Source organism: Amblyomma mixtum, chromosome 5 (assembly GCF_055824585.1).
Source record: "Amblyomma mixtum isolate Tamu chromosome 5, ASM5582458v1, whole genome shotgun sequence".
NCBI lineage: Eukaryota > Metazoa > Arthropoda > Arachnida > Ixodida > Ixodidae > Amblyomma > Amblyomma mixtum.
Window position 1 is genome coordinate 64,421,715 of NC_143016.1, and position 22,185 is coordinate 64,443,899.

The 22,185-nt window shown below is 43.9% G+C and overlaps 1 protein-coding gene across 1 annotated transcript; it reads right to left on the reverse strand.

Annotated features, from left to right (window-relative positions):
- Positions 1 to 1,053: 1,053 nt before the first annotated feature.
- On the reverse strand, positions 1,054 to 22,132 carry viaf (viral IAP-associated factor). Its single transcript, XM_089544805.1, has 6 exons — positions 21,944 to 22,132; positions 19,773 to 19,911; positions 18,988 to 19,075; positions 13,874 to 14,017; positions 5,817 to 6,025; positions 1,054 to 3,279 (listed from the first exon to the last, which is right to left on the reverse strand). The coding sequence occupies exons 1-6, from the start codon at positions 21,947 to 21,949 to the stop codon at positions 3,152 to 3,154; spliced, it is 714 nt and encodes a 237-aa protein (XP_089400931.1). The 5' UTR covers positions 21,950 to 22,132; the 3' UTR covers positions 1,054 to 3,151.
- Between the last annotated feature and the right edge of the window lie 53 nt (positions 22,133 to 22,185).

Here is a 22,185-nt window from a genome sequence, read left to right on the forward strand (position 1 = left end):
CTCGTGCTCTATAACCTAGCGGAGCATTATTTGTTCTCTTGGAAGGATTATTAGCATTTCGCGGCACAATATTTCAGTAATAGCAAACACTGATAAAATTGAAGCAAGGAAGAAATACAATTTAATCGTTTAGGAAGATGTCCATAGTAGAGCTAGAATATCAGCTGCTTAGATTTGCATTTGGGGTAGATGCACTGCACAACTCTTACCGATTAATGTTCTTGAACAACACCAGAGCAGCATATTTTTAAGCCAGATATTCTATGCAACGGTCTAGGGCGTGGCCCAAGCGCGGAGCTTATTCCAGCATCGTGGACGCACACGTAAGTGTTTAACCACTGAGTCATCGCGGCTGCTACGAGCGTTTATGTATGGTCCGTTAGTTTGCGCGAATCTTGCACACCGTCCCACTCCAAATTGACCTTATAAAACTAGCTTGATTTCGCACTAAAGTGTGATATACTCTTCTTGTCATAAATTCAAAAGCCTTATTTAATCTTCAGATCAAACATTGTTCCTCATAATAGCACAATCTATTCCTTTATTGAGCACTTTTAAACTCAATGCCAAGTACATATGCAAAAATATAAAACCTTTACAGTAAAAATCGATATTTGCTCTTTCGAGTCTAAAAGCAGCAGGGAAAGGACGAAAACAACTGTTTGGTGGAACTGAACAGCACAGCAAGGTTAACAGAATCACATAAGGTTTTTTTGGGCACGTCCTATATTCATACCATATTAACTTAATGCCTCATTCAGGCTGAGTTTGTTTTCCGTTGCATCTACAGCCATGCCAGTCTCCTGAAGCTTGCACGACAGCTGCCCACTTCAACAATGAAGCAATGTTTCCTTTTAACACAATGGCTCGTAAAAACCTATTTCAACATGATGAACCTTGAACTTTTCCTTGCATCCTTCAAGCCATACTTACTGTGGGTCACCACACACTGGTAGTAACGAGATCAGAAGCTTATTTCGGCACCTAATGTACGCTTGGAATTCCATGAAACCTCACTGTGCTCCGATTACCCAATCCCCAAGCCACACAAACTTTTCCTCTGTAAAAGATTTTTATTTGATGTCCTCGTGTAATAAATAACATCGTAAAACAGTTCCCAACAATGTCCATCGTAATCATATGAAGCAGCCGGCAAGATGCAGAAGGAAAAAAAACCTTGCGACCAAATGTTTTTTACAGGATCTCTTCAACCATTTCCAGAGAAACGATACTAACAGAAAATGGTATAAGCATCCACTTGTCACCCCATGTGTTGTGTAACAGTTACACTTGTAGCAAATTAATGCCAAACGCCAGCACAAAGTGTAAGTCACGAGGTTCACAACAATACTGAAAAAGAGGAAACCAAATGTTGAAAGCCTTGTGGGTTTTTCAACATGAGTCCAAAGTACCTGAAACGTAATTCGTGTAGTATCATGCAAACAACCGTTACCAATGCAACCAAGCCAATGTGAACCAGCTCGGCAGGTCTGGGAACAACCTGACTGTCCATGCTGAATCATTACCTTTTCCCGAAGCACTACTAAAATATTCTCAAAGTCACGATGCCCACCAATGTTCAAGGCACAGGGATGATTGCAGTGCAGTGGTTTCGCCATGCATAATAATGATTGACAATACAATGTGCCACACGGTACGGTTTCAACGGTAGCCTTTGACATCACTTCACAAATGCCCTCCCAGGCACTTTCGGTTGGTTCCTTCACACATTACCATCACATACTCGTCTGACGTCTCCTCTCTCACTCACGCACACTTCCTCACTCTGCGGAGCTCAGCTACAAACTCTGCACATGGACACTTAGTAGCTACAGTCCCAAGCATAATAAATACTGCACTTAGAACGCAACTTTAAACATACCACAATGCATATAATGAGCAAACTGAAGTCACTGCCACTCATTTCCAGTTAGGTAAATTAAGATAATAAGACTAGCAAACACAAGATATCCTATTTTCTTCTTCCCTGGTCACTGACATATGACCACTTTGAAACATTTAACTGTTCCAGAATAATGTGGAAAAATTTGGTTTAGGTTTGGTTTATGGGGTTTAACGTCCTAAAGCGACTCAGGCTATGAGGGACGCCGTAGTGAAGGGCTCCGGAAATTGCGACCACCTGGGGTTCTTCAACATGCACTGACATCGCACAGTACATGGGCCTTTAGAATTTCGCCTCGATCAAAATTACACCGCCATGGCCAGGATCGAACCCGCATCTTTCGGGTCAGGAGCCAAGCGCCATAACCACTGAGCAACTGCGGTGACGATTTGGAAAAGTATTTAGTCTCCTATCACAAGTTTGGTCGAAATTCAGAGCTTGGCACGATGTCAGTGGCTTCACATAATAAAGCTGCACGTTGGCTATTAGGAACACTGTAGTAAGAAGCTCTGGATTAATTTCGGCACCCAAAGTTTTTTCACATGCGTTGACATTGCACAGCACACAAGCATTTTTGCATTTCACTTCTACTGAAATGAGGCTTCCATGGCAGGGATTTGAACCTGCGAGCCTGAACTTACAAGCAGGATCCCTTAGCCACTGCGCCACCAGGATGGGTAAAATTAAAACATAGAATCAGGGTTTAATTACTCACTACCATTAATTTCCCACCACATCATTGGACTAAAATTAGAGCTTAAAATCAAAGAGTAATTACTCATTAGCATATATTTCCCTTCAAGCCATTGGGCTAAAATTAGAGCTTAAAATCAACAAAAGATCAACACACCACATTTAGATCAGAATGCATATGCAGGCTGTATTACCTGAAGACATACAGGTACCCCCAGAAGTTTTCAGAACATGGAAGTCTTCAAAAAGCTGAATTTCCTTATTTCCTCGAGGCACAGCCTTCCAATGAAGGGTGCACAGTGCAGGTTGCATTGGGGAATGCAGAGCACAGCCTTCAGTTCACAGCTACATTCTCAGCTTGCCAAAAAAAAAATTGACCCTTTTCATGCCTTGCGCATTCCGAAAACATCAGCCAGCATCTGTACATTGCACATAGGCCAGGTTGATCTCTACGGTTGCAGTGGTAACTCCTTCACTCTTTCAGATAAAGTAAGGCCACATGACATGAAAGACACGTCCCAAAGAGCAAGTTCCATTCAGCGAGGGCTGTCCGCTTCACCAGTCATTGGCTGCATCATAATCTGCCTTGAGGGTGCTCAAAAGAACATCCCTTGCCCTCGGTCGGGGATCATCTTCCAAGTCTGTCTCAACAGCGCCAACCTCTGAAAGCATCCATTCCAGTTCTGATAGAAGAAAAGCAGAGAAAAAGAATTAAAAGGAACCCTTAAATAAGACAGTTCACATGCAGTATCATTTCAAGAATTAAACATTGTGAAATACCACTCTAAAACTGCATGAAAGTCTATGAGATGGATCAAGCACAAAGTATAATTTACACATGAAATTCTGTTAAACAACAATGCTGATCAGATTTGGCTACATGAAGCTAATGAACAACAATAATTTACAAGAGGCATCTCAAATAACATCAAATCCACCTCTTAAAATTTAGATCGCAAAGATTAAGAAGTCTTACTTATTAAGGACACTACAGGAGGTACACGGAAAGAAAGAAAGATCGGCAACTAGTTGTGCCTCTAAGCCTCAATCATAATTTTTATGCAAATGAAAAAAAAATACGACCCGCCTCCCACACTGTTTTTCCAAGAAAATATGTTTTCTAGAGAAACAGTACATAAAAACGGGACCACGAAAAAGGAGCGACACACACAGGCGCACAGTAACAGTGTAATGCTTGTGTAATTGAGTGTAATGCCTGACAACAATACAGGAAGTACCACCCACAACATACAAAATAAAGTGTTAGGAACAGGACAATGTCCTACTGTCATTTTTCCAACACCAGCATTGAAGATAACCAATTTGTTTTGTCATCTAAGCCAAGGAATGGATGCTGACACATTACAACCGTTCTTTTGAATCACATAGGCTTCATACAGCTAACGCATGTGCTGCTGATTGTACCTGCAAAAAACCTTGAACTAATCCATTGCTTAAGATATATTTACCCCTTGACACATGTAAATCCAGCATGCTGATTGATCCTGCCTTGACTGCTGTGGCATGGTCTCTTTGTACCATATATTACAACCCACAAGACAGGAATTTCGTAGATAAATTCTCTCCAGCCTGCTAATTTATTTCCATGCCACTTTTCACACTGCACTGCCTACCTGCTTTCTTCATCCACTTTCAAGCAGAGCTTAGAACACTTGTTGAGCGCGGTGAATGTAAGATACGCAGCAGCAGACACCTGGTACTACGAACATACATGGATGGTTTAGTCTGGTCTATATGGGTTTAATGTCCCAGGTCATGAGGTGCCATGCCAGGCTATGCCATGGTGAAGGGCTCTGGAAATTTTGACCACCTGGGGTTCTTTAATATGCACTGAAATCGCACAGCATGCGGGCCTCTAGCATTTCGCCTCCATCAAAATTCGACCACCATGGCCGGGATCAAACTCTCGGCCTTCGGGTCAGCAGCCGAGCGCCATCAGCACCGAGCCACTGCGGTGACCCACACAAGAACAATCAAAGGTAGGAACAGGCAGCTTGCTGGTTGGACTTGAGTCAAGGAGTAAGTGCACCCCGATCTCTCAGCAGAACAAGTTTTTCACAGATACAATCAGCAGCACATGTGTGAGCTGCATGAAGCCTTTGTGATAAACAAGAATTGTTCACAATGTGTTAGCAACTCGTCCCTAGCTTTGATGAGAAAAGAAACTGGTTATCTTGAAGGCTGACAGTGGAAAAAGCGCCAGCAGGATGTCATTCTGTTCAGAGTTTTGTGTTTTGTGTACTGTAGACTGTTTGTCGTACATTCAGCGCCAGCAGGATGTCATTCTGTTCAGAGTTTTGTGTACTGTAGACTGTTTGTCGTACATTCAGCGCCAGCAGGATGTCATTCTGTTCAGTTTTGTGTTTTGTGTACTGTAGACTGTTTGTCGTACATTCAGCGCCAGCAGGATGTCATTCTGTTCAGTTTTGTGTTTTGTGTACTGTAGACTGTTTGTCGTACATTCAGCGCCAGCAGGATGTCATTCTGTTCAGAGTTTTGTGTTTTGTGTACTGTAGACTGTTTGTTGTACATTCATTACAAGCACTGCAGTCAATGCATTCAGCCATTAGTCAGCCACGTGTCTGTAGTTCACTTGTCTCAATCTCATTTTTACATGCCTTTCTGCTAGAGGTCCTCACCAGCTGGACCGGATACCTTCTGTGCATGGAACAGACTTTCTACCATTGTTTTTCCTTTCTTTTTTTCACATGACTCATTACTGCTTTCATAAAAACCACTGTATAATTTCGTGTAAGGGCCACATCCACGTATGGACCACACCCCCGGTTTTGGACTAGATAATTATACTTTTTTTTAAATCTGTGCATAGGCTGCACCTGAAAAATTCACACCCAAGTTTAACAAAAAAAAAAAAGTGTGGCCCTTACACTAGTTTATACGGTAGGCAGGAAAAAAGAATGTGCAGCTGCTATAGAATGAAGCTAGTTCCAGAGAGCTCACATTTTGGTGAAATGCACAACATGTAACAATGCAAGCTATAAAAACTAGTTTATGAAGTACAATATAGAGTAATCACAAATACCAGTTCTTCTCAGTGGCGATCTGAAACCACATCACATAGTTTTGTGCTTTCTATCTTTTTTTTGCCATGACAAAGTTTGCACACAGAAAGCTACCTTAACTGTGTACAACGGCATCTGAAAAGAGGTAAGGTCTCGAATGACACCACAGAACATACCATCCACTTTGAGTTTCATGCCTCTGAGAGCGTTGGGGCCAACAAACTGCTTCTTGAGTTGACCATCGCGGTAGACAAATATGGTTGGCAGGCTGTGATCTGGATAGTTGGGGATGCAGTTGGTTGACACACTCCGCAGAAACTTGGTGGTCTTGAACTTTGGCGCCAGTTGGTTGAGGTGTTGATTTACCAGCGTGCAGTATGGGATGCTGCAAAGAAGGCACGCTGTGAGTGAGAGCAACCAAGAAATGCCTGCATAGCCAGCAGTTGTTAGACCAGTTACATCCTACTTTTGAAGACTGCCCAAAACGAATCATTGATCATAAGAAATAATTCAACTCATAATCCCCTCACAAGTGAAGTCATGCATCGCGCTCAGTTTAAATTTCTTTTTCTATTTCATTTGATCAGTGCTTCCGGAAACGATGTCTTGCTTTCCAAGACCACGTAATATAACTGCCTATTTGTTTCTTTGCTTTGCTGTCTTGCGAATTCATCTATAAAATTCTAGATGTGACTGCCTGTGATCACCCTACACTTCATTTTGTGTATTTTTAGATGCACTATGTGCATATATTGACTGCAGGCACTGTAATCACATCATGCAACCCTTTTGTGCTTCACATGTAACCTCTGGAAACAATGCAGTGAAGTTTGCCACGTCTCTTCTGCACATCAACAAGTCTGTTGAGTTTTTTGTGCCGCCGCAGTGGCTCAGTGGTTATAGTGCTCGGCTGCTGACCCGAAAGACGCGGGTTCGATCCCGGCCGCGGCGGTTGAATTTCTTTGGAGGAGAAATTCTAGAGGCCCGTGTACTGTGCGATGTCAGTGCACGTTAAAGAACCCCAGGTGGTCGAAATTTCCGGAGCCCTTCACTACGGCGTCTCTCATAGCCTGAGTCGCTTTGGGACGTTAAACCCCATAAACCAAACCAAACCAAACCAAACCAGTTTTTTGTTTTTTTTCCCCCCCTCTATTTTCACTAACAGCAGAGGGCAAGAAAGATTGACAACTGTGACTGGGGACGCTCAAGGGGCAAGGCCCACTGACAGCACCTGTGGATGCTGGGAAGTGGGGACGACAGCTTGTCGCTCCCATACCGTTCACTAGAGCAGCCAAGCACAGACCCAGTAACGAGTCACTCGGGCTGTGCCAAACTCTCCGAACAAACTCTGCAGTGCTACTGTGTGGAGGAAGAAGACCCCTCGTTGCCTGTGTTACACTCCTCGAACCCATATCACAGCGTGTTCTCATGCTTGCCGCCAAGACAAGTTTCTGCTTGTCAGTACTATCGCGCTCAATATGAGTTGCAACGCGCGGTCATCGACCGGGGTTCGTTCCATGGTGTGCCTCCTCCAAACAGTCCATCGGAATTCAGGGAGAAACTTTTTCCTGAGCGGGGGTGCTGCTGTTTCCTGGAACAGCAGTTTCTCCCAGAATTCCGAGCGACTGTTTGGAGGAGGCACACCACGGAACGAGCCCCGGTCGATGACCGCGCGTTGCAACTCATATTGAGCGCGATAGTACTAGCTAGTGCAAGTTGGAAGGCCGAGCTCTGCTGCAGACACTTGGTGTGTTCATTGTGTGGTAATGAGTGTAGATAAATGAGCGTCACTAAATGAGTTTTGCACAAGATGGTCTTGAAATGGCCGGTGATGGTTTAAGCATCAATATCAGGTTACGCGAGTAATGGCTGCTCTGAGAGGTTACGACAATGTAGTGGTTATGCATAGCATTTTGAAGTATTTCGGGCACATAGGAAAGACAACTGGTTGTGGTACCTACCAAGGGTGGAGATATAGTCATTAAAGGAATGTGTCTCGATAGGATCCAGGGGCTTTTTCGCAAGGCTTCTCAATGCATCAGTCATTTGTAAACTGTTTTCTTTTCGTGTTTATTGCGCTATTGTAAATACTAAACACTTAACGTTTTCAATCAGTTGGCTTCGAATGTAATTCAACAATTACGGACCTTCAAGAAATCCTAACATCCAACCATTAAAGGGACAGTGAGGAGAGCTCTATTAATATTTTTTTTACAGCAAAATCCGATAGTTCGGCATTCCATGGCTTTGTTGCCACTTGGCCGGCAGCGAAAGATGCATTTATTTCTAAAAAATTTGGATTCGAAGTTGAAAAAGTTTTTCCTGCCGCTCTGATTCAAACTTGGGATTCTTTTATGACGACACAGAACTAAGTGACTTGAAACATGACGTGCACATGACGTAACGCAGACTGCGTCATTTCTGACGGCCAGCAGTGCGGCCTAGCAGCAGCCGAAAAGAAAGCTACCACCGGCCGCACGTTGAAGGCATCTATCGGCATTGCGGCCGTCGCTACCGTCACTTCGTTTACGTTTGCACCGGCGTTTTGCCAGCGTTACGATGGATCCCGTTCCCGAAGTTGTCAACGAAGTTCTAGCAAATAGACACCTTTAGCATACCGTGTACCTTATTACCGTTAGCGGAATACCGGGAGCCCGCCATTAGAACCATTGGTTCTAGCAACACTGTTTTGTCCTATGACGTCACCGCGCTTGTACTTGCGAATTTGGCCTGTGGCGGCGATACCTGTATTTTGATTCTTGCTCTTTTCTATGTTACAAGAGCTTTGTTGTCAGTATGACTGGCGTTTTTGTAATCAGGAGCTGGTATTCTGTCGATACAAGCCAACTTCAATTTCTCCTCAGTGTCCCTTTAATCTACCTTTCCCTCAATACCATCCAGAGGGAAACTCAAGTTGTGGGCAAGACCTAACAAAGCCTAGTCAAGAGCTCCAAATCATTCTAAAGTACCTAAAGTGCACTTTGCAAGCATGCACCTATGCTGGCATTTGCTACATGTGTAGCCCCCTCTAGGTAGGGCCCCTCTAATAAAGCAGTTCTCAGTTTTTCTGAAGTACTTCCATATGGTTAAAGGGACACTGAGGACAACTCCATATAATTTTCATTCTTGTTATATATCTGTGGTTCTTTCTGGCTATGCTGATGCTTGTCAAGCAACAAAAACTTACTTATTGCCGAGAAAGTTTAAATTTAAAACTTTTGCCGCCACTTGATTCACACAGCTTAGTTTAGTTTAGTTAGTTTAGTTTATGGGGTTTAACGTCCCAAAGCGACTAAGGCTATGAGAGACGCCGTAGTGGAGGGCTCCGGAAATTTCGACGACCTGGGGTTCTTTAACGTGCACTGACACTGCAGAGTACACGGGCCTCGAATTTCTCCTCCAAAGAAATTCAACCGCCACGGCTGGGAAAGAACCCGCGTCTTTCGGGACAGCAGCCGAGCACCATAGCCACTGAGCCACCGCGGCGGCACTTGACTTGATACAAACAGGTGACATCCAAAAAGGACTCAGTGACCTGCATTTGCAATTGAATTTTGGTGTAGCCTAGCCTCTGGGATCTACACACAAAAATAAAAACACCTTAACAAACCACAGATTACTTGCAAACTCGGCCGGTGGTAGTGATACCTGTATTTCATTTCCCAACCTTTTCTAGCTTACAAAAGCTCAGTTTTCTGTGGAAATACTGTTTCTTTCATTAAAACACAGTTAACAACTGGTGCAGGGCAACTTCAACTTGTCCACAGTCTCTAAGTTAAACTTAGACAATGTCATCACTGCTCCTGACACAATAACAGCAGTGTCTTCAATGCATTTCGTGTGTGTGCGTGTGTGTGTGCGCGCGCGCATGCATGTGTTTGTGTTTCTGTGTGTGTTTGGTTGGTTTGGTTTATGGGGTTTAACGTCCCAAGCGACTAAGGCTATGAGAGATGCCGTAGTGGAGGGCTCCGGATTTTTCGACCACCTGGGGTTCTTTAACGTGCACTGACATCGCACAATACACAGGCCTTTGGAATTTCTCCTCCAAAGAAATTCGACCGCCGCAGCCGGGATCGAACCCGCATCTTTCGGGTCAGCAGCCGAGCACCATAACCACTGAGCCACCGCGGCGGCACGCACGTGCGTGTGTGCGCATGCGTATGGGTATGAACACGAAATACTGCACTGAGAATCTTTGGTATTATTATTATTACTAGAATTATTACTACAAATAACTAAGCCCCTCAAGCCTACCCTTCATGAAAAAAAGCAGGAGAAGCATTTGCAAAACTGACATAGCCCAAGCTCTCAGAACCCTCTGTACGTTGTATACCATTCAGTGTTACTCTTTGAAAAAACGGCATCATAAAATTTGTTTTTCAAGGAAAGAAATCTGAAAAGACCGCCAATAGCAGCCGATCACTAATGTATGCATGAGATATGGCACTCTGGAGAAGAACCTTATCATTTAGACAGCATTCACTGACATATATGTGCCCTGGCAATGAGTGGACAAATTCGCTTTACTGTGTCGTGATAAGCAATGACAAAGTGGATGTGGAACCGGGTTACATTTCTAAACTTTGTCAGATATGGCCACAAGTGCTTGTGATGGCAAACCATGAGAAGAAAGGCAGCTTGAATTGCCCTGTTGTGCTGCTTTTATAACGTGCTTCCTGTCCAGACAAGCAAGAAAATTCAAACTGTTCAGTGCACATCTATCGCATGTATGCAACACCACATCCTCCATAACGTGAAACCAAGGTTGAGGAGAATGAATGTCTGCGACACAAGCACAGCTAGGCTGAAATATCAATGAAGGCGTTCAGGAGGCTGTACACACACTAACACAGAGCAGAAGAATGCAAGGAAGTACAACACACACTAGTAAGTGGTTGCACTTCATCAAATTGATAATATACTGTTGAAGAAGGCTAAGTTTTTCCTGTGCAGAGACTAGGTAAGCAATAGGATGCAGACCATTTCCTATTTTCATGTAACGTAACAGCACTGACATGGCAAGTGCAAAAGGAAAAGCAGTGTCTAGACATCCTTAGAGCAACTGACACTGAAACACATTGGTCGTAAACCAAACTTACAAACCAGGCCTTTAGAAGAGATGCAAAGTACGCATCTTCACAATGCTCAGGCATTACCATTGAGGTTATTCTCACCAATGGAGTCACCAAAACTGCCTCAAAGAAAATCACAAATAATAATGTCTTCAATATTGATTGCAGCGGCAGTGTGCGCACACAATAGCCAGCAAACATTTAGCAGCTATAGCAGGGGTCAAAACTTCAAATACATAAAGAGGCAAGCACTCTTGTCTAGAGTGCTCCCACAGTGCTCTGCAGAGGAAAAGGAGAGATATTTTAAACCAGGTACTAAGTCTGGAAGACAATACTCTAGCGCAGTCACATAGACATGCAAACCGTGCAGGCACAAGCACCTTGCCACTATCAAAGCAATCGCATTAAGATTTCACTTCATTATCTCTGCAGCACACTGCTAGAGCACTCTTTATAAGTGAGCTCACCTCTGTACTTTAAATAATTAGACCTAAGTTCGCAGGAGAGTGACATCAAAGTTGTCATATTAAAACACCTACAAACTGCCTCCGGTTCTTGCAAAGCAAGTACAGTCGACACCACCTATAACGGCTGCAGTTATAAAGAACGCTCGATTATTATGAACGATGGTGGTGCTACCGTCAAAATATGTACCTATTAGGGCAACGGCAATGCGTATCAGGTACAGTGAACAGCTGTCGCCCCTCAGCTTGGTTAGAACGAACGAGGAGGCACTGTAAATTATGCCCCGGAGTCAAAAACCTCTGCTTCTTGCAGGACCAGAAAGTAATGAGAGTATCCAAGTCTTTGTGACATCACTTTGTGACATGGTCAGCAGTGACCAGCAACTGCTGAGTGTCATTGGAAAAATTTGCGAGCAGCAGTGCTCTGGAAGCTACATTCTCATATGCTACAGGCATGACACAAAGGCCTGGAAGATGTGCCTCTAGGTTCAAGTTTAGAGGGGCCATGGGGATGACAGGAGACTTGTTCACCAAGTGGCTTATTGAGTTCAACCTTGGAATGGGGAAAAAAAAAATCTCTGCCTCTCCCGTAACCGAGAGTAGAGTAAGCATGAAATGTTTATGGGCCTAATATCATCTCGGTGGACACCCGAACCGCACCGTACAGGAAGGGAGGAACGCCACCACCCGTTCAGCGCGATGCCTTGCCCTTTGAACGCAGCGCTTCATGTGCTTTTTGCACGCGTTATTAGAAATCGGAAATTATAATTATAATTCCGTGCATTATCAAACGCACAGCTCGACTGATATCTTGATAAACATTGAGAAGGCACTGGCAGCAGTTATTTTTTGTGACTCCTTTGGAGACCAACCGGCGCTTGCATGCCGGTCGCGTAGGAGGGCTTAGAGAGTCTCGTTAAATCTCGTTAAGTCTCGTACGGTGCCCGGATGTTCTCGTTTCAGAGCCCGGATAAGTGGAATTCAGTGCCCGGATGAGTGGATTTCAGTGCCCGGATGAGTGCATTTCAGTGCCCGGATGAGTGGATTTCAGTGCCCGGATGATGGCTCTCGGTCTCGGCGTGACGTCACCACACTGCCGACAACGGGGGGCTAAAAGCATTTCATGCTTAAAAAAAAGGAAGATCCTGCTTGTGATCGACAGCTGTGTGGTACACCACGTGCTGCTTTCCCTCACTCGAGTGACCCTGCTCTTGTGCTACTGAAAGCAACGTGCAAGACCAGCCACTTGACATAGGCGTAATTCACGGGCCCAAGGTGTCTTATCGGTGGCGCGTCACCAGCTCGTGCTGGTAGCAATTCGTGTCAGCGCCACAATTTGATTTCTCTGTCTCCCGCTATGGAAAAATAAGGCCACATGTATTAAACAACAAACATTTTTAAATAAATGCCACACTGTCCAACTTTATATTTTTGGCTGTAATACGGCAAGCCCACTTACTATGAACCTCGGATATGACAAACGTAGTCTGCACTACTGTCAGGTTCATTATAAGTGGGCTCGACAGTAGTAGCGAATCTCCCATTTGGCCTCTCTTAAGCTTTTTTTGAAGTGACCATACATATGGACATAAACAGCAAGTCCAGAAAACTGGTTGCTCATTTTTCTAGTTACAAATCAGTGCTGAAAGAACTATCTAGAAGTGAGCTGTGAAGTCATGCATGCTACATTTGTTTATACCATTATAAATTGATTTGATATAAAGTATTCACTCAAACATGGCAATAGGTGGAGACCCGTGCTTCCCAGGCAAAAAAAAAAATCTTGTGTTTTTGCAGAGTTAGCAAATGTATGGTCACAAAAGTAGACAGGCCCAAGCCTTTTATTCCGGTACTGCACATTATCTGATCAGCCCCAGCATGGGCCCAGAATCAATACGACTGTTCATTCAAATACGCACAATCTTTACTTGAATATTTTTGTCACCTATGTGTACCTAATAGCCCTAGTTCTCTGCTCTGCCATGAAAGCCAGAGCCATGTTCGGATGATGCAGAAGGGGTGATCAGGTTCAAACAAAACAGCACTCCAAACTAGTATGACCTGCAAAGTACTGAAACGACAACCCTATAAAGTACATTCAAGGGCTTTAGCTGTGCTTATGCTCCTCACAACTAGCCTTTCCCTTTACTTTAGTAACTATGCAGTATGCACTTCCATTTCTGTCAGTTGGGCAACACACTGACTGAAGCCCCAAAACAGGAAGTCATGAAATCTCTTATATTTTTCCTTTTGACTACCTCTAGCGAAAGGGCATAGAAACTGGATAAAGAAAGACAGCAATTCATCAGGATCTTAATTAAAGATGCAAAAATGAAAAAACAGTACAATGAGCAGTTCAGAAATTGTCTTGCTTCCTATTCCAGGCTTCAACACTCTTGTTGAAAAAGAAAAACTGTCACCATCAGAGTCAGGCTGGTTGATGGTAGACACCCAGAAAAAAAGTGTTCTAGCGCTGGCAAGATGCAGTTCATGCATGCTTCACGTCCAGAGCACAGCTTTGTAAATTTCAACAGATGTTTTTCCAGAGGACTGACTGATGAGATCAGTATCACTGAACTTCAGTGTCACTGAACTCCCAAAGAACAAAAAAGAGTTGCATAACCAACAGAAAACAGCACATACGAATGCATCTAAAGCAATTTTTTTTTCTTTTTTTGTGTAATATGAAACGCTCACCCTGGTTTATAGAGATGGAGAACAACCCAGACACCTTCGCCAGCCTTGTTCACCTGCTCCACGTAATCGTCTGCAGATATATCTCGCACATCACCATAGCGAGACTTCTGAAGTGTGGCCTGTATCTCCGCAAGGCGCTTCTGTCTGCAAAAACAAATACAAAACTGGATGTTTATTTGCTTCCCTAACTTTCAATTACTCTGAGCTCTTTTGAAAGAACCATATGTTCTAAGCGATAAAGTCAAATATCTGTTCCAAGCTTCTCAAGCAGGCTTTGAAAATTTCCCAGGAGTCATCAATGCATTCCTGGAAGCCTAACTGCAGTGTAGCGGGTTTTCTTCACGTGCTATGTGTTTGAATGTCCTAACATCTGCAAACAGATAAGAACATACAATTTGATCTTTCTTAAAGGGACGCTGAGGGCAATGCTATCAAAGTTTTTTTGTTAGTAAAATTTGATAGTTCGGCATTTTGTGCCTTTGTTGCCGCTTGACCAGCAGCAAAACGTGCGTTTATTTGAAAAATTTGAAAAATTTCTCCTGTCACTACAATTCAAACTCAGGACTCTCTGATGACAAAACAGGAGAAAAGCGATGTAAAGCGGCGGAAACTGAAATGAGGAATCAGCGATTGTTGGCCGCGAGCCAGCCGAACGTTGAAGGCTTCTATCGGCCGTTGTCGCTTCGTTTACGCTTGAACCAATGTTACGATGGATCCCATTCCCAATTCCCACAACGAAGTTCTCGCAGCGAACTGCGGTCTGCACTTCAGCAACTTCAACCCCAAACACCTTGCAATGCATTTCAGGGCTGAGGCAACGGGTCTGGCAAGAAAGTCTTAGCGCTGACGAGTCGGCAGCATCGCTGTCAGCACCGAGCCACCATCACAACTGATGTGTAGAGATTAGTAAGTGCGGCCATATTCAAATTCTGCAATAATTGCCGTCGTAGGGCTGGTTATGCAGCCCAGCATCTTGGTACGTTGGTGAAGTGAACACGCTGGGCGGTGCGTTTGCTAATGTGGAGGTGCGTGGAATATTAGCTATACACAGCTCTCTTTTGCCTTGTCGCAGTTGCATGCCATAGCACGAACTTCGTCCGAGGAGCACTTAAAAAGGCACTTGTAGGTCCTGTGCTGCTCTGCCCTTGTAAATCAAGGCGTGTAACAAAACCGTACAGGCACGTAGAACACATTGCCGCGAAGCACCCCAAAACACACCGAAACTCAGCTGGCCGCCTACTGCGCCACCAATTACACGCTTTATTTGACTTCCAACGTTCAGATTGTCTTTTTTGCGTCTTCCTCATGTGATAAGAATGCACTACTGGTTTCAAAACAAAACTTATATACTCCCATATCGATCAAACGCATAACCTTCATGCACGTTTGTCAGCCTCGCAGATCTGTGGTATCTTTTCTCCTATTTCCTATAATAAAAAAATTGCATCATCATGCTTGTATTGAAGAGGCTGACCTGTGGCAGTGATACCTGCATTTTAGTTCTTGCTCTTTTCTACCTTACAAGGGCTTTGCTTTCAGAAAGATTGGTGCTTTTGTGTTTAGGAGCTGGTATTCTATCGATACGGGCCAACTTCAATTTCTACTCTGTGTCCCTTTAACAGAAACGTGCTATTCACATTCTTTTTTTCGGCGATACTAAAAAAGTGTTCATGGTAACCAGCACGTCACCAGTAATCATCGAAAATTCACTTCCAGACATGTGTAGGTCAGTAAGCAAACAAGTTGATTACTGCACACCACTGTTAAGGCTTCGTTTGTGTAGTACTGCGCATATTTTGTGACACTTTAAGTGCATTTCTATCATGGCTCCTAAATGCAACACAATACTGGACCTGTACAAAGCATGTGGTACAGCGGCCAACAAATGAAGCGCTATACATCTGATACAAGCCCACAGCATTAAGCATATCTAGTGCTATGTGATGCCTGCAAAGACGCTTTTTGTATGTATTTTACTAAACATCTACAAAAGAACTATGCTTCAACAACATTGCATCATGAGGCACAGCACAGCATCAAGCCAAGATACAACATTATGTACATAAGATTTATCTGTGCTTAGAGCTTACAAAGATGGGAGATATTAAATATGAAAATGAAAGAACAGTGTATTCGAGTACTGAACTGACTGATTAGAGTCGTATAGAACTCAAGAATGCGGTGGCGAATGACCCTTATGGAGGCCGCCCAGCAAATGGCTGCGACTGGTTCTCACGACATAGTGGCCAATCCCCTGACGTGAAATCGCAGACGACTAGAAGGTGCCTCCATGAAATGGTATTAAATGTGACGTCACAACGATCGACAAACGCCGAGGCTGGAGGGCCTCATTGAGGGGCATTCGCCAAATATAGAAAGTTCTAACCAAAGTTCTAACCAAATATAGAAAGTGGAGTGGACCCACTGGAGCCCAACTCCACTTCACAGCTAAGCTTTTTAGACTTGTCTGCAGCAGACAACTAGAAGCACTTATAGGACAGCTGAGCAATAAATGGAACATAAAAAGAAACAAACTGCAGCCACGACTCTCGGCCATCCTTACAGTGAATGATAAAAGGCAACAACTTTTCTCCCAAGTATGCTTTCGAAATTAGATGTTAGGTAGCTTCCAGGGGTGCCTCTATAGACCTCCTTCACCCCGCGACGTCACGAAGATGCGGTGGCGCTGATGTCAGTAGCGACTTTCGCGCGGTAGGCAAAACAGGTTCCGCCTGCCCGTGCCTACCGCAGCTACCGGCGGCTGCATCATGCCTGCGCACTGCAGAAGCAGCATGTACTGACCAGCTGCGTCGCTGTTGCATCCGCGTAGTATCATAAAATGGAAAATTAGATTAGTCTTAACAGGTTTCTCGCAAATAAATACCGCATAAGGAAATGGGCTGCGGTAGTAAAAGCGCGAAGTCTTGGTGTCGACCGGCGCTGCCAGTCAACGTACTTCATAGCAAGGAAATTGCTGCGCTCATTCACATGAACAACAGCATGGTACGCTTAAAATTGCGCAAAGAAAAAAAGCATGTAGCTTCACACGTATTTATCACCCTGAGCTGGTGTGCACGGGCGCCGGCAGGGTCACTCACCACCAAGGAGTACGTTATTTTGTTGATAGCACACATACGAACATATAATGGTGCGTTTTAGGGCATTTATTATATACTTGAAACTATTTCTTAACATGACCGACATAATTGTTTGATTCTAGTGGAAAGAAGCCTGGTAAGTTGTGACAATCTTCCGCGGTCACGTTGGCATGCTTTGAACAGCGTACTTTAAGTGTGCTAAAAGCCACATGCTTTTCATTGCATCATGCATGTGTCATAAGCTGCTTCATGAAGTAGTACATGAAGGCGAAGCCTGTTTGGAAAGAAGCAACCGCAGGCGGGCTACCAACAGAGGCACGTAGCGAGAGTGACAGGGGATGGGGCATTGAAGAGTGTTTTCTTTATTGATGCATGAGATATGTACCAAAATTTGGTGCAAATAGGAAATTGCTCTGCTAATTTCAGTAATGCGTTATATTTTCAGCTATACCTGGTACAGTTATTGGGTAATTATAATTAACACCCTCGTCAAGTCACCCCGGGTCTTGAATAATTAAGTAGAAATGGCGGAAATTTTTTATGCCAGCATGATCCCAAAGCCCTGTTCTGTATGATGGCGGTATTACTTCTTTTTTTAGATTCTCAGTACTTACGCATGCATAGTCACATGAAAACTATTCTTATAAAAATAACTAACATACTACTGCTCCAGTAGGAAAAAAATCGAGAAATTTATTCCACTCCTCAAAGCCTCTGGAATCGTTCGCGACAAATACAATCATTCTATTTCCATTCGTTACAAATTTACGGAGGGGCGAGTGATGTCAATCACAGTGAATGTGGTAAATCACAAAACAAACTAAGTTTATTCCCTCGTTTATGGCCTCTTCGTTGGTCAAAGAAAAATGCGGCACTGAAATCAACGAAACCTCTGATCCGATGCTACCATTGTAGTGGTCCGTCGTCGGAAACCCGCAGAATTCACGACGTGCCGGGACCATCAGAAACCCCATTACCTCACAATTTTTTGACAACCACAGATCTAAAAACCGTAATTTTATGACTTTTTACTGAATATTTTCCTATAATTTTGTAGTCACTGAACAGAACACCCAGGGCTAAGAAAGAATATAATTTCAGGAATCCAAACTTTTTACCAAATCGACAAGTTTAGAAGGGGAGTAGTCGCCCTGGCTGGTGCCTGATCTGACGGCAAAAAAGAGCGGTTTCGCGAGACAGATGAGATCGGGACACGATCGAAGCTGTCCCCACTTTTCGCACAGCGCGACACGTGTGTCAACCGACGGTGAGCGCACGTCGTCTCTTCCGAAAAAAACGCCACTGCTTCCCACACCCCTGTCCCTAGGTAAAACCATTCTGGCTAGTGCACAGCGTCAAAAACTTCTTATATTATTCAATGCCTAGGGTAGAAACCAACGGCAGTAACGCTTTCTAGCCATACTACAATACACTGTGTCAAAATACGCCGTACATGGCCAACGCGAGCCCGAGTACTTCGAGGAACACTGAAGCATCAACCATTGTTGTGATTCTCAGAAACTCAAAACGCGCCTACAAGCCTTGAAAACCGGCGCTGCACCACCCGAACTCGACGCACCACCCGAACTCCCTGGCCACTTGCCTACCGCGAGCCCGCTAGCGACTGCAGCGCCACCTTGCTTGTTTGCAAACATGGAGGAGGTCTATAGGAGGTACACAGAAAATATAGGTTTTGATTGCATCCGTTAATATCTCAAATTATCTTCACACTGACCTTAGTGATGCATAAGGGAACCTTGGTAGCAAATTAAATGGCAATAAAAAATATAGTGTCACATGGCCATTTCAAAGGAGCCCAGAAACACTTCTTCAAAGAAGAGGCAGTACGCATTCGATGTTGAAGAACAATGAATGTTCCCAAACCTTCTCCAGCAAAAATAATGTATTTTGTAGAAGCTAGGAACCCATACGTGCCTCAAAGCTAGGCGTCTCTCCCCCAGCAATAACAGAAATTTCTGCGCTAGAATGTTCTAAAAGTGAATGCAGAGCACGCACCTGTACTCCAGAAGGACCCGTTCATCTTCTTCATCTTCAAGAGCTTCCAGTTCCTCCAAGGTCATGTCTTCAATGCCTTTCTGGGCGCCTGCAAGCAATGAAGCAAGCATGAAAACAACTATGTGAAGAGAAGGAAAAGCGTCACACGTAAAACTACTGCAGAAGAAATATTTTTTTTTTTGGGGGGGGGGGGGGGGGGGGGGGGGGACAATAAAACAAACTGATAGAGTGGTTTTCAGATGTAATCTGAAACTTTGTCCTGCACTTCCCCTACTGTAATGCTCCAAGGAGTGATTGTAGGTTTGTAAAAGATAAATGAAATGATTAAGAAGTTCCTGAATAACGTTATTTGAGGCAGTTATTGTTTCAATACATACTCTTATATGCAACGTGCATTTTCACATCATTTCTCTGACCAACAGCATATTCCAGCATCATCTTAAAGCCTCTAGAACTGGTATCTGGCTGTCGAAGCAAGCTTCATACTGATGAGAAAATTCAAACAGGGTCGTAAAGACATTATAAAGGCGAGCTATTTTCACTGTTGGTGGCTGGAGCCCATAAACAGCTAATACAAAGAGAATTTTAATGGCAGAAAAAGGATAGCAAGAAAAAGGAAACAAAGTTGTGGCGCAAAAGTGAAAAAACAATCCAGACTATATAATGCTACTAAACATGTCCTTAATTTTTTTTCTAAGGAGATATACATGAGCAGGGAAGTGCACGTGTAAGCTGCAAGTATAAAAGTGGTTCTTTGTCTTGCCTATGTTTTAAAATATTTTTACCATTTAACTTTTCATTAACTGTTGACTCAACAATGTTAACAATCTCGTCCTCCGTGAAGGTCTTCTCTGCTTCCTTTTTAGGTGGCAAAATTCCCTTTTGTCTGAGGATGTCATTCCACTGTGTGTCCTCGTTGGGGTCCTGCAAAAACCATGAGACAAAATATAACAGGCAAAAATGTAAACCTCTCTGATAAAGTTTTGTGACGTGTGTTAACAAGCTTTTTTTTGTCTTTCACCAGCAAAAATGCTCCCATGACCAGGAGGGTGGGGGGGAATTAGCACCTTCTCTCTATTTAATTCCCTTTCTTTCTTCCTTCCTTCTTTCCTTCCCCCCCTACCCCCCTCCCGACACTGCATGCTTCTTGGCATGAGATATAGACTGGCAGAGAGGCTATACATGTAAACATCAGTTTAATCTGTCTCTAATAGAGCGAGTATGCTAAAAGCAATGACCCCACGGTTCTTAAGATAATATATAAATAAATGAACAAAAGAAACTGAAAAACATGAACTCTTGGTAGACAGTGATAACAGCCTTAGTCGAAGTGAGAGAAAACACTGGGTAACACAAACATTTCCACAATAAACTAACTATTCACAATTTAAAAATGGATTATAAATGCTTCGTCTTTCAAAAAATGTAAACAAACTACGAAACTTGACACGAAAACAAAAAACAGAAACGGGAGTCAAAGAGTAAATATTGTAATGATGAAGCGGCGACACAGGCAACTGAATGCAGATTTTATGGTAGGAGATATCTCAGGGGCTGCGACAGCTTGAAGAAAGTTGACATATTTTACAGTGATAAAGTTCACTATCCTTCCTTTTATACAAAGGCTACCGCACAATCAAGAATGTGTTTCTTTGCAGAATTGACTTCTGAATAAAATTTTAAAGGTACGTGTTGATGTTTTGGGTCAAGACGTGATTAGGGTGTTTGAGGAGGTTTGGTTTACTGGTTTGGTATACAGCGTCCCAAAGCAACTCAGGCTATGAGGGACGCCATAGTGAAGGGCTCCGGAAATTTCGACCATCTAGGGTTCTTTAACACGCACTGACATCGCACAGTACACAGGCCTCTAGAATTTCGCCTCCATCAAAATTCGACCCAGATGGCCGGGATCGAACCCGCGTCTTTTGGGTCAGCAGCCGAGCACCATAACCCCCACTGAGCCACTGTGGCGGCTGTGTGTTCGAGGAGGGTTCGAAGCCTTAGAAATGAATGCACCAAAGAAGAACCTGCGCTTATCAAGTGGCCATTCATTTGATTACATATACAGACTTGGAACAGGAGAACAGGAGACGTTCAGAAAGCTCCCATTGCTTGTCAGACTCCTTTATGGTGAACTGAACATAAAACTCCTAGTGTTGTCATTCTCCTTTGTTGGTGGGAAACAAATCTATGTACCCGCAGCAGTTTAAGGCTGTGCTGTCCTTCCAACTTTTAGGCAACTGTAGTTCTTAGTCGATATGTCCAAAAGCGAACGAAAGAAGACACGCTGCGCCTGACCCCATCGCTCAATTTCAAGGAGGGTGACAACTACCCGTATGTTTTTTTATTTTTTTTTTTTTTGGGGGGGGGGGGGGGGGTTGCTCGAGCCCTGCAGCTACCCTCCTCCCCCTCAAGCAGTCAGCGCCTATGGATATGGCGCCTTCGCACTAGCTCTTTGGCTACTCATGACAGGTTTTTAAAGTAGGGAAGGATCCGGGGTCATTTTGGGAAGGCTCTACCTCGGTGCTATGAGATATCGGTTGTGCCTTGTACGACTAGTAAAACATAAGCACGAAGGGGCTAAAGAGATTTTGTTATGGCGTTCAGACGTAAATCCCTATCTTTCACTGGCTTTTGACACCCCCGCTTTCAGAACAGCAACGCTGTCGGATTCCTACGGAGGTTCCGCGACATCTTTCTCAAGAAGCTGCCAACAGGCGTGCGAAAGCTTGACATGGTCCCAAGAAAACGGCGAGCGAATTTGAAATGATGGCACCGAATGACCGAACCCCCCAGATCAATGATCAGCTTTAGAATACGCATATTTCCTCAGCCCGGCAAACTATGTAAGAAGTGAACCGCGACACGCCATGCTTAAGACAACTCCTAATTTGGACATGCACAGAAAGCCGACTACTCGGTGGAACAATGCGGTCAAATATCCATTCCGGCTTACCGCCATGGTAATGGTTCGTGTGGGTGTAAGTGCAGCAGCTGTCTTCACTTCCTGGGAAGCAATCAAAGGATCACGGTAGAAAACAAACTTCTGCGGGGCACTTTAGCCTTTGCAGTTACCACCGCACGTCACCACGCGGAACTGCAACCGAGCGCCCAGCCAGCCCAGCCACACCTCATCGACACCAACGGCAATTACGTCATTCTGCCGTCATCAATGTGTCATCATTTAACTTATACAAA